The 12429-nt window shown below is 42.2% G+C and overlaps 1 protein-coding gene across 1 annotated transcript in view; it reads right to left on the bottom strand.

Moving 5' to 3' along the window:
* Positions 1-12429, bottom strand: part of LOC137656127 (small ribosomal subunit protein uS9m-like) — a 102653-nt gene that overhangs the window by 71740 nt on the left and 18484 nt on the right. The window contains exons 2-4 of the mRNA XM_068390307.1: positions 6786-6936; positions 6515-6618; positions 1933-2106 (exon numbers count right to left, since the gene is read on the bottom strand). Of these exons, the coding sequence (XP_068246408.1) occupies positions 1933-2106; positions 6515-6618; positions 6786-6936 (429 nt within the window). The remainder of the gene's footprint in view (positions 1-1932; positions 2107-6514; positions 6619-6785; positions 6937-12429) is intronic.

Here is a 12429-nt window from a genome sequence, read left to right as displayed (position 1 = left end):
ACTCAGCAATAAAGCCACACCCTCTCTCACTCTTCCCCTTTCAATCCCAGACACTCTACCAGACATTTCACCAAACATCACTTCACCCTTTCCTTTTATCTTCGTCTCACACAAGGCCAATACATCCATCCTTCTATTCCTAAACATACTTCCAATTTCACATCTTTTACTCTCTATCGTACTACATCCACGCAAATTCAAACACCCCAAAACTAGAGTGCGGGGAGCAGTCACTCTCCCCCCAGCTCCATCTCTTTGTCGATGTCTCACAGGATGTAGATACAGGAGAGGAGGTTCCTAGCCCCCTCGTCCTGTCCCTTTTAGTCGCCTCTTACGACACGCAGGGATAACGTTGGCGCTATTCTTGTTTTTATGTTGTTATTCTCTTAAATGTTACTATTTATAAACAATACAAATGTAATTATGGTACATTGTGCATCAATAAATAGATACAAAATCAACACGCCAATCTGGAAACATGTACACATTCATACAAATTCAAAATGGCGGCATTAGATCTGGTGTTGTCTGTCTTTACACTTCTTATATCTTCTGATAGGTATCACTACTGTACTATTAAACTTAGAAGATTACAGGAAAAAAGTTTGGAAAAATATCTCTCTCTCTCTCTCTCTCTCTCCTCTCTCTCTCTCTCTCTCTCTCTCTCTCTCTCTCTCTCAATATATGTTTACCATTTCACTCAAATACCTTTATTGTTTCACAAAATACCATTTCTTAGGTTGATTGAAGGTTTTATTTTACTGCTTAGAGCGTTACTGATTACAATTGGATTCAATTTACAATGGAAATCTATGCAAATGATTATGTCTTTGTATTGAATAGTTGCCATTAAAATCATTGGTATTCATGTTTAGATTCATTATTACGGTTAACGTACATGTTAATTTTTAGCTAGGTAGTTGATTACTGAACTGAAAAGAAAATTAATCGCAGAGTATAATTAAATAAGATAAAAAGTAATTATGATATCTAAGAAAAGTTATTTCTTCAGAACTGCTAAGATGCACCTTCACTTACTACAAATTTACTTTATTTATCATAAAACTAATTACTGTAGGACGAGAATCATATATTCTATTCCAAATTTAGATGAACTGTGGTGCCTAAATGTAAAATGTTCAATACAATAATAGAATCATCTATTAATAGCTGAAACAAAATGATGTTAGATGATATTGTAACATTCCACACAGAAATAGTGGAAAATATACTATGAAAAAACTTGCATGAATTAAATATTTATACATACTCTGGGAAAAATTTCTTTTGATTCATAAGTTTTCATATTTTTTAATAATATAAAATGAATTTTCTATAGCAGTATTTATATCTTAGAAATGGTGCTATAAGGAGCATTTCACGGAGCAACACAGGTTGAGCCCAGAAAATTAATTTTATTTAGTCAGGTATCATAGCTACATATTCTTCATTGCTACTTTGCGACGGTGGGACCACAGTAAGGCCAAGTAGAACGACGTAATGTGGATTAAATTTTTTCTATTTAATATTTCAGGGTAAGCGACAAAGTTGGAAATGTCGTAAGATGAAATGACGTAAAGCGGAGTACAGTACTGTGTTGCTATTTTTTAACAATTCACTGTCAGTTCCAGCACCACTGAAGACAGTATCACTTTTGTATAGGACGAAAGGCTTGTATGTACGTAGGAACAAAGAATGACATACAGGTGAAATAACAAGATGAAAATAAAGGTCAAAGACCAGACAGAATTATGTGACAAGTCTCATGTAGAACAAAACCTTATATTCTTAATCTTTATATTCCTAAGAATCTTATGAACATCCCTGTATTACAGATTTTACACATGGTGGAAATTTAAACAAAATATCTCAAGCAAGCTAAGAGGGTAAATTAAATTTCCCAGCATGGTCAGTTCCCAAGCAATAACTTACATGTAAAATCTGGAAGTAATTTGGTAATCCTGTGTAGAACAAAGTGTGAAATGGACGCCCACTGTGATCAAATTCAGCCTCTTTCCTTTTGGAAAATACCTCGCTTGGGTGTTTCAGATATGGTCGGGCACGAGGTTCAAATAAACCAGACGGAAATAAGTATTCAATTGCTTTCTGTAAACAAACAAATAAAAGGAATTAGCATTCGCTAGTTCTTATTAACAAAAAAAATCAATACAGTACTAGGAATTCAATTTCATTCTATAAACATGGATACAGTATTACAAAATAAAAATGGAAGGGCTTTCTGTATGTGAAGAAAAGATTAACTAATTTACATATACATACTACAATTGATTTCTATAAGCAAAAAATATTAAGAATAAACATTCAATTTCTCTGCTCAAGCAAAGAAAATTAAGCATGAAGAACAAGTTTAACATTATGGAGTTAGATCAAACTAAATGTGAATTGCCAGTTATGGTAGAGTAACACCACTAACTGAACGAATCTTCCCGAGATTTCTGCTTTTGTAACATTCATTTAACTACAATACTTGCCTCAGAGCAGTACTCCATTGAGTGACTTTTCAAGATCTAAAAATATGTGGAATAATCTCTTCCTCTTAGAATAATACTTATCTTTTAATTCCACATTTTAAATACTGCTTTTTTGTTGATCTCTCAAGTATGATGCCATATTTTCATAGCATGTTCAATTAGTCTTATTCCTCTGTATTTTCTATGCTACAGTGCAGCCATTTTACATTTCTATATCATTACTGTAATACTTTTTCTCCCTCTTCTGGTCCTATTTCTTCCTGTATCATGCTTCTATGCTCACAGAAGAAAGGATCTCCAACTGCTTTTATGAAGTTACCTGTTATTCCAGATGGTCCTATATCTTTTCCATTATTCATTTTCCTAATTTATCATTATTATTATTATTACTATCATCATCATCAAATATACTTTCTACCTTTCATATTTTTCCATTTTTTAAGCCTATGTGTTACCCTAAATAGAATATTTTCCTCTTTTCCCTCTGCTGTGTTTAGATTTTAATTCCATTCCTAACAACAATTTGTTAACTTTACCACTCCTGAATGTTAACTTCCCTCTGGGCTAATTATACACTGTGGTCAGTAACTCTGTTTCTTAAATACTGTGTTATGTAACTTGACAAAATTCTAAAATTGTTTCTCCTTCATCATTTCTTTTTCTTATGCTTAAATCAAGCTCTGTCCATTACTATGTGGCAATTTAGATTTCTTCTTAACAGCAATCAATCTGACTGTGGGTCTACTGTCACAGCATTTGATATTTCCCAAAATTCTAACATTAATTAAACTGGTCTTCTTGAGTCATCCATATTCAATTAATTTTAGCCATATGGTATGGCATTGTGGCCACTGAAGCCAGTCAGTATTGGAATATAAATCTCGCTAACATGGACAACGGGAGCTAGAAGGAGGGTTTCGTAGCCCAAGGAGCATGGGTGGCTTCTTGATGGCAGACACAGACCTGGAAGAAGATAACTGTTGCACATATGAATAATATCAATACTGTAATCTCAAGAAAACAGGGCTGTCATATTCCACAGGGAAAGGGCCCTACAGCTCCTACAGAATCCTAAATTTTTATGAACTTCATCCCTTCAAGGGAAAGAAGACTATTCAAACTGTCAATTACATACGCTCCTTCCCCCATGAACAAAGTCAGATATCCATTTATGGAAGGTAGATGGAATGTACTGTAAACATTCTCAATCAACATCATGCAACCAGTACATTGAGTGGGGAGCAAGGACGCCTAGATCAGGTGCATGGGAGTATCAAGGGTTCCGTGCTATTCCTTCCCTTAGTGGCACTGAAGCACCACGAGACGGAGGAGTAGTCAAGATGGACATCTTATGTCCTGACAAGAAGAGTGTAAGGAAGTGGGGATGATCCCCTTCACCTAGTTTACTATCAGCTCAAACTGGTCTTAGAACTGGTGTATCAGCATCACCTAATGCATTGCGCAAATGTTATAGTAGAAAAACCTGAAGGTACCGGTTACTAGGTGAGCTATATCATCCTCTCCTAAAGGAAACGGACGATCTTGCAGGTCTTGCTCTTCTTCTTTATCCAAGAAGAGGATTTCAAAGAAGAAAAAGATAACGACAAGATGATAGAAGAGGAGGAGGAGTGAGTTAGTCCTGCAGAAGCACTCTCTACCACTACATCTGGGTCTTCAAGGTCTGAAGAGCCAAAGTGGAAGGGGTTCTCACTGAAGAAGAAGTCACAAGGGCTTCCCAAATTGGAGCCAAATCCAGGGGTAATAAGCACAGGGAAACACAAGGTATCACTGGAGGAATAACACTGGGATTGGCACTCACCCTATCAAAGGGGGGGATTTGGCCAAAGCTGGGGCCTCACTGAAGGTGTACTTGCAATAAACTTTCAGCATCATAAACTATAGACATAAACCTTATTCAGGAGGGACAAAACATCTAATGAGTTGGATGCTTCCCTGTGTCAGTCTCTCACTAGTTGAGGAAAACAGTGTAAGCCTAACCAAACTGAGTTAGGGTTATATTCACCCTTCTTCCTGCTTATTACTCCCATCAACTGGGTCCTACGAGTATATTAAGGAGAGACAGAAGGAATACATTGAGAATGGAATGGAGAAGGAACATAAAATCATCTTCCATATCAAAGGGGTGGAGCACCCATCCCAGGATACCAGTGAACACTTTATGGCCACTGCCTTCTTTCTGAAACACTCCCACTGGGAAGGAGACCAAACCTACACAGAACACTAGTGAAATCTTGCACACAAAAATGCCCCCAACAAAAGAGAGCAAAGAGATAAATTGCCCACATGCCTTACCTTCTTTACCAGGACACTTCCTCATGACAAGCTGTACATTCCGGCTCCACAAGTAAAGATCAAGTCCCAACACAAATGGAAATCCAAGACATACGCAAACAAAAGTTAAACGGGAGTTGAAGAGCCCAAGTAGAACAACCATTTGCTTTGGAACTAAACACAGAAGTGGCTTGACTCAGTCAGCTTGGTTAGTGAGTGGATTCCCCTTACCCCACTGTTACTACTCAACTATCTTGTCAATAATTCAACAGCAGTTTCAGCTTCAGGGGGACAATACTTATAATTAATAGGCTGAAAGGTCTTTATTCGTTTAGAAACAAATCAATACAGTATACTGAACGGTTAATCTTTCATTTTTTATTAGGACTAGTTTACCTTGAGGAAACCTTTTTATTCATATTCATTGTCATATTTTGATAAACATTCTCCGGTCTAGTTCTGTGCCACTAACTGGATAAAAACTTCAGGTTTATTGTCTTCTTTGTCACTGCTCTTGGTATTATTCTCCAATTAGCTCATCGTACATAATGCATAAAACCTTCAGTATTTCTAATCATTCATTGTATTCATTACTTTTCAGAATACACAATTTAATGTACTAAATATGCAGTTGCTCTAACCATTTTTACCTTTCTTAGGTGAGGTTAATACCACACAGTATTCTGGAAGTTTTATTCTTGCTGTGACCAAACTATAGAATGATCTTCCTAAAGTGCAGTAGTTGAGTAAGAGGAACTTCAGCAGTTCAAACTTCATGAAAATGTTTTGTTAAATATGCTAACATGAGTCCCATTTCAAATTTCATTTGTTATTTTTATTGTTCATTTTACTCTGATGCTTAGCTTATTTGTTTTTATTTGACATTTTTTTAACATTTTATTCTGAAAACAAAAATTTCTTTGTCTGTGTACCATTGCTTTTCTAACTTGGATTGCAGCTTGGTTTCTATCCAATATAATAATCTACAGTCTCATCAACTCATTTGAAGTTCATCTCTAGATGTTAAGCACTGTATGAGTACACTACTTTCATATACATTCATATACTTACTATAGGTGACAGGTTGGCCAGGGCACCAGCCACCCATTGAGATAATACAACTAGATAGTTGTTAGGTCCTTTAACAAGCTAGACAGTACTAACACTGGACCCCTCTCTCTGGTCACGGCCCAATTTTCCTTTGCCTACACATATACCGAATAGTCTGGCTTATTCTTTTCACATTCTCCTCTGTCATCATACACCTGACAACACCGAGATTACCAAAAAAAAAAATTTCGGTCAAGGGGTTAACTACTGAACTGTAATTGTTCAGTGACTACTTTCCTCTTGGTAAGAGAAGAAGAAACTCTTTAGCTATGGTAAACAGCTCTTCTAGCCAAGGACACTCCAAAATTAAACCACTGTTCTCTAGCCTCTGTACCATGATCTTCCACTGTCTTGGGGTAGAGATCTCTTGCTTGAGGGTACACTCGGGCAAACTATTCCATCTTAATTGCCTTCCTCTTTTTTTGAAGTTTTTATAGTTTATATATGAAAGATCTATCTTAATGTTGTTACTGTTCTTAAAATATTTTATAGCTTAATCATCACCTAATCTCCCTAATAGCCTTTAAGTAACACATGTATTTCCCAACTTACTAAACACCAAATTACCATTTGACTGCCTCAGTCATTCCAAAAAAAAATCTCATCTTATATATTCTTACATCCCTATCTTCATCTGTAAATGTTTCAGGGTCTTCTCCCATTATGTTCGCTAGATGTCGTCGACCTATCTCGTATTCAGCAGTCTCTTCTGCCATTAAAGCATCTGGAAGTGTAAAACAGAAAGTTTACTACGGTGTAAAAAGTTCACAAAATCAAACAAAGTCTAAAGACAAGAAAAAATAATACTTAAATCACAAAATATTTATAAGTATCACAACTCTTTACCTAGTATCATAAGATAGTAATAATGTAAAAAAAAGTTATTCTTACCATGAGCTTCAGCGCGGTTCATATATGCTTTCATGGCTTTGCTCATCTTTTGAGACTGATCATCAGGTGTCTTTCCATCTGCTATACTAACAGCAGTTGAAAAAGAAGCAATATTTTGGCTCCTTGCTGCTGTTGTTGCCTTTACAAACTGCTGCAAAGTAAAAAAGAAAATCTGTTAAAAAACAAGTGAAGTACAGTGGAGACTTAAAAATGTAAAGAATGACAAATTCGTAGATAATTTGTATTTTTCCTAACTATACAAACCTTAGCTATTCAACAGGGGTATTACTTTCGGCGTAGCTGAAATGACGAGCCATTAATTTCTAACGAAGGTTAACTACCCACACCGCTAGTTAGCAGGGGGTAGGGAGAGTAGCTTGCTACTGCTCCCCCTCACACACCTGTGATTGAGCTCACTTTGCTTGAAGGTAGGACTTCAAGGGGGATAGGGCTGGCGGATAAGTTTGCTTAAAGAGCTAAGGTTTGTATAGTTAGGAAAAATACAAATTATCTACGAATTTGCCATTTGTTCCGTAACTGGAATACAAACCACGCTATTTAATAGGGGTGACTCACCCATTAGGAAGGGTGGACGTCCCAGCCAATCTGGCTTTTGGCTTTACCCGGGGACTCCTTATCTGAGTGTCAGAAGTCAAGGAAGAAGGAGTCCCTCACCTCGCTAGAACCTTGCTAAGCAAGGTTCGCGGCCTACTCAAGCTGTGAGTGAAGGTATGTAAAAGTGTGACTATCCTGGTAAAGTTATTCCGAGTTCTTTAGATGGAAAAACTGTGCACCAGGACTTTCCCAATACCACCTCGTCAGGGTATGGGGGCGCAACAGTATTAATCTTAATACACCTATGTAGAGAACCCAGGATGCTGCTTTCCCCAAGAGAGGGGAGAATGAAGAAAAGAATAAGGGCCAGTCAAACCTTTTCATTCATGCAGACTAAAACCGGTTAACAATGCCCTCAACATTCTGCTACTTGTCCAATAAAGAGCTTGAGATTTTAAGCCAGCTGTTGTGTAGCCACCACAGGACCAATAGAGAACGTATCATGTCTCCTGTGGGTCACGTCTTGCAGGTAGTGGGATGTGAACGTGGTCTGACGCTTCCACACCCCAGCTTGAAGAACCTGCGTCACTGAAAAATTTTTTTGAAGGCCAGGGACATAGTCATGCCCTGACATCATGATCTCTGGGACGACGTGACGGAGGAGGGTCTGGATTCAGTGCATGGTCAATGACCCTGCGAATCCACGCTGAGATGGTGTTCTTGGTGACCCTCCTCTTGGTCCTTCCTGTGCTGACGAATAGTGCAGGCACACGAGGACGGGCTGCGGCTGTTCTCTTAAGATACAGCCTCAAACTCCTCACTGGGGATAGTAAGAGATGGTCTGGGTCATCTGTTACACTACGGAGACTAGAAATCCGGACGTAGTCGAATTGAGGCTCCGCTACTCCCAGGATCTGAGTCTTAGCAATAAATTCAGGGACGAAGCTGAACGTTACCTCTCCCCATCCCCTTGAATGGGTCATGTTGTAAGAGACCATGAAGTTCACTGACTCGTTGGGCCGAAACCACAGCTAGCAGGAACACCGTCTTCCCATGGGGTAGGTCTCCCTTCTGGCAGGGGGCAGGTAAGTTCATAACTCTGAATGAGTAAGGAAAGTTCTAGCGATGAAGAAACATCCATTCCTTTCAGTCTGAAGGCGAGACTTAAAGGCTGAGAGATAACCTTTCACTGCTGAGACTGATAAGCGCATTTCTTCAAGCAAATACACGAGGAACAACCGCAATTGCTGGAATAGTGGCATCGAGTGGAGAGATACCCCTTCCACGACACCAACCACAGAAGACTTTCCACTTTGCCTGATAGACTGCTGCTGATGACTTACGCAGGTATGCAGACATCTTGATCGCAACTTGTTGCGAAAATCCTCTCAGAGAGAGGAGATGCTGGATAGTCTCTTAAAGTACTTCCTTGAAGACGGATGGACTGGGATCTGGAAGTACACGTCCTTTAGGTCTAGTGTGCACATGAAGTCTTGCGGTCTTACTGCTAGTCTGACCGTGTCTGCCGTCTCCATGCTGAACGGAGTTTGTTTGACAAACTTGTTCAGAGCTGAGAGGTCAATGACTGGTCTCCAGACTCCAGACGCCTTCTTTACAAGAAAGAGTTGACTGAAGAAGCCTGGAGATCTGTCGAGGACCTCTTGGAGAGCACCTTTCTTCAACAGGGTCTGGACTTCTGCCCAAAGGGCTTGCCCCCTTGCCAATCCCATGGCAAGGGAGTTCAATGACACTGGATTCCTGGTCAGGGGAGGTAGAGATGTTATGAACGGGACGCGATATCCTAGACTGATCACGGAGATTTTCCAGGAATAGGCCCTGAGTTGCTTCCACCTGTTTGCGCAACTTTTTAGGCATCCCCCACTGGTGGAAATGCAGGGGGACTGCCTATCCTAACCTTTACAGCCTTGACTGCTCCAACTAGGGTACCTCCCCTGGAGGACTTTATGCCTTTCCTGTCTTTGACAAGAAAGGGCTTAGACACCGTTGTCTTCGCTGCAGTTTTTGTCGTTGCTGTGGTCTTGGTTGGACGGGACTGCTGTGGTGCTGGAGGTTTATAGGGCTTAGATGTTAAAGCCCTATGGAGGAGGGAGTCTTGATGAGACTTCCTCTACCTCTCAGCAGCATGTTCCACATCCTTAGGCTCGAACAGAAGAGACCCCTCTACGGAGGAATGTCTGAGCCTATTGATCTCGACGCTAGGGACCTTCTAGTGGAATCTCTCAGCTACTGCATCTCGACGTTTCAAGATGGTGTTTGCCCACAAGTTCGAGACTTAGTGCGCAAGAAACTCGATCTTGCGCGTGCCTGAGAGTAAGATGGTCTCCATAGCTTTCCTGGTGCGTCCCTTGGAGAAATCCTCAGATCATATCAGGATACCTAAGGTCCCCAACCAGATATCAAGCCACGAAGTAGCTTGCATCGCATACTTGGTGACCTTTTCCTGGTTAAGGATCTCGATTGCCGAGAACGAGACCTGCAGGCTTGAGTCTCTCTCAAGAGGGACTCCCCTGGTTAGCTCTTCCAGAGAGTGGTGAAGAGGAAGAGCTGAACTGGGTTCCTCCAGAATCTAAAAGTGCCTCCTCTGCTGCACGCGAGGAGGTGGGAGGAGCTTGTTCGTAGTGCTGGCACGGTTGGAGGAGGCAAACTCAGAGAACTGTTGGGAGATCTTGTCCCTGAAACTCTTCACCCCTTGAGACCAGGTCAGGGCTGCACTGGTCTTTGAGGGTTTCTGAGTACCAAAGACGCGGTCTAAGACCGTGCCTTTGCCCTCTCGAGGGGGTATCTCTTCTTCGGAAAACCCATTGAGAACCCTCATTAGAGTCAGAACCTGCCAGAATGCATGTTCTGACTCCTGCTGGCCTCCTCCTGTTGTAGGACTTGCAGCGAAGTCTCCTATCCCCAAAGGCTCTTCTTAGGGTGAGTCGCGGATATTCCCTGAGTGGCTGGCTGGCTCCATCCTAGCCCTAGTGGAGGACTTTGGCATGGTTTTCGAGTCTTTAGATTCCTTCCGGGGAAGGAGGTAAGACACCAACATCGTTGAGAGTGGCACGTCCCCTATACTCTCAGACTGTGATTAACTCTCGGCGTGAAGAGAGATTTCCTCCATTGGTGCGATGGGGGGAAGTCTCTCTTCGCGTGGTTCCCTAAGTGACTGGAGATCTTCGTCCGAAAGGGATGGAGAGTTAGTCTGAGGAATAGGAGGAACTTGCCTCAATGGTCTGAGTGGAGTCAGTTTCGCCCTCGGGGAAGTGACCACGTCCGGAACTCCTCTCTTCCTCTTCAAAGGGGTAGAGGAAGCCATGGCTCCATGCCCTAAATCAGACAGGACAGGCTTGAAAGCCAGGATTATGGCTCTGATCAAGGCATAGAACCAGGGATGCTGGCTGACAGACCCCCTGAAGGGAAAGTTACCGAAGGTTCCCTGGGAGGAGTTACTGGAATATGACAAATTCAAAGATAATTTGTATTTTTCCTAACCATACAAACCTTAGCTATTTACATTGGGTTTACCTTTCAGCGCAGCTGAAATGACGAGCCAATAGTTTTAACGAGGGTTAATTACCCCCGCGCTAGTTAGCGGGGGGTAGGGGAAGGGTAGCTTGCCCCCCCCCCACACACACACACACCGGTGACTTGCTTCACTTCACTTAGAGGTAAGACTTGACTTGGGGGTCAGGGAAGGCGGGCACATACAGTATGTGTAAATAGCTAAGGTTTGTATGGTTAGGAAAAATACAAATTATCTTCGAATTTGTCATTTGTTCCGTAACCGAAATACAAACCACGCTATTTACATTGGGTGACTTACCCCTTAGGAAGGGTGGAAAGTCCCCAGCCTTACTGACTTCGGCTTGCCCGGGGGCTCAATCCCTCAGTGAGTAGCACTAGAGAAAAGGAGCCCCTGTACCTCACAAGTTCCTAGCATCGCTAGGAACGAGTGGCCTACATAAGCAGTGTGTGGAGGAAAGTGTGACTCGTCCTATGGAGTTGACCTTGAGACCTTTAGATAGGAATCTAGGATAGGACGTTCCCAATACCACCTCGTCAGGGTATGGGGGACGCAACAGTATTAAGCTTAATACTAGGAGCACAAAGAAGCATGGGTTACCTGCAGAGGTCGAGGTCAGCTATGTGAGGACCAGGATGCTGCTTCCCCAAGAGAGGGGAGAATGAAGAAAGAAGTAAGGGTCAGACATACTCTTTCATTCACGCAGACTAAGACCGGGTAACAACGCCCTCAACCTACTGCTACTTGTCCAAAAAGGAGCCTGAGGTTAGACTAGCTGTTATGCAGCCACCACAGGGCCGATAGAAAACGTATCGAGGCTCCTGTGGGTCACGTCTTGCAGGTAGTGGGCTGTGAAGGTCGGCTGACGCTTCCAGACCCCAGCTTGAAGTACCTGCGTCACAGAGAAGTTTCTCTTGAAGGCCAGGGATGTAGCAACACCCCTAACATCGTGTGCCCGAGGGCGACGTGACGGAGGAGGGTCTGGATTCAAGGCATGGTGGATAACCCTTCGAATCCAAGCTGAGATGGTGTTCCTGGTGACCCTCCTCTTAGTCCTGCCTGTGCTCACAAACAAAGCTCGCACTTGAGGACGAACTGCAGCCGTTCTCTTCAAGTAGTGCCTCAGACACCTCACTGGACATAGTAGCAGCTGGTCTGGGTCGCTTGTTACAGAACGGAGACTCGGGATCCTGAAAGAGTCGAAGCGAGGATCCGGCACTCCAGGATTCTGAGTCTTGGCAACAAACTCAGGGACGAACCTGAACGTTACCTCCCCCCATCCCCTTGAATGGGCGATGTCGTACGAGAGACCATGAAGTTCACTAATCCGCTAGGCCGAAGCCAAAGCGAGTAGGAAAGCCGTCTTCCAAGACAGGTGGCGATCGGAGGCCTGGTGTAATGGTTCGAAAGGAGGTCTCTTAAGAGACCTGAGGACTCGAACCACGTTCCAAGGAGGAGGTCTCACTTCCGACTGGGGGCAGGTAAGCTCATAGCTACGTATGAGTAAAGAGAGTTCTAGCGATGAAGAAGTATCCACGCCCTTCAGCCTAAAGGCCAAGC

The sequence above is a fragment of the Palaemon carinicauda genome, chromosome 17 (assembly GCF_036898095.1).
Source record: "Palaemon carinicauda isolate YSFRI2023 chromosome 17, ASM3689809v2, whole genome shotgun sequence".
Classification (NCBI taxonomy): domain Eukaryota; kingdom Metazoa; phylum Arthropoda; class Malacostraca; order Decapoda; family Palaemonidae; genus Palaemon; species Palaemon carinicauda.
This window is presented reverse-complemented; position numbering and strand designations above follow the sequence as displayed.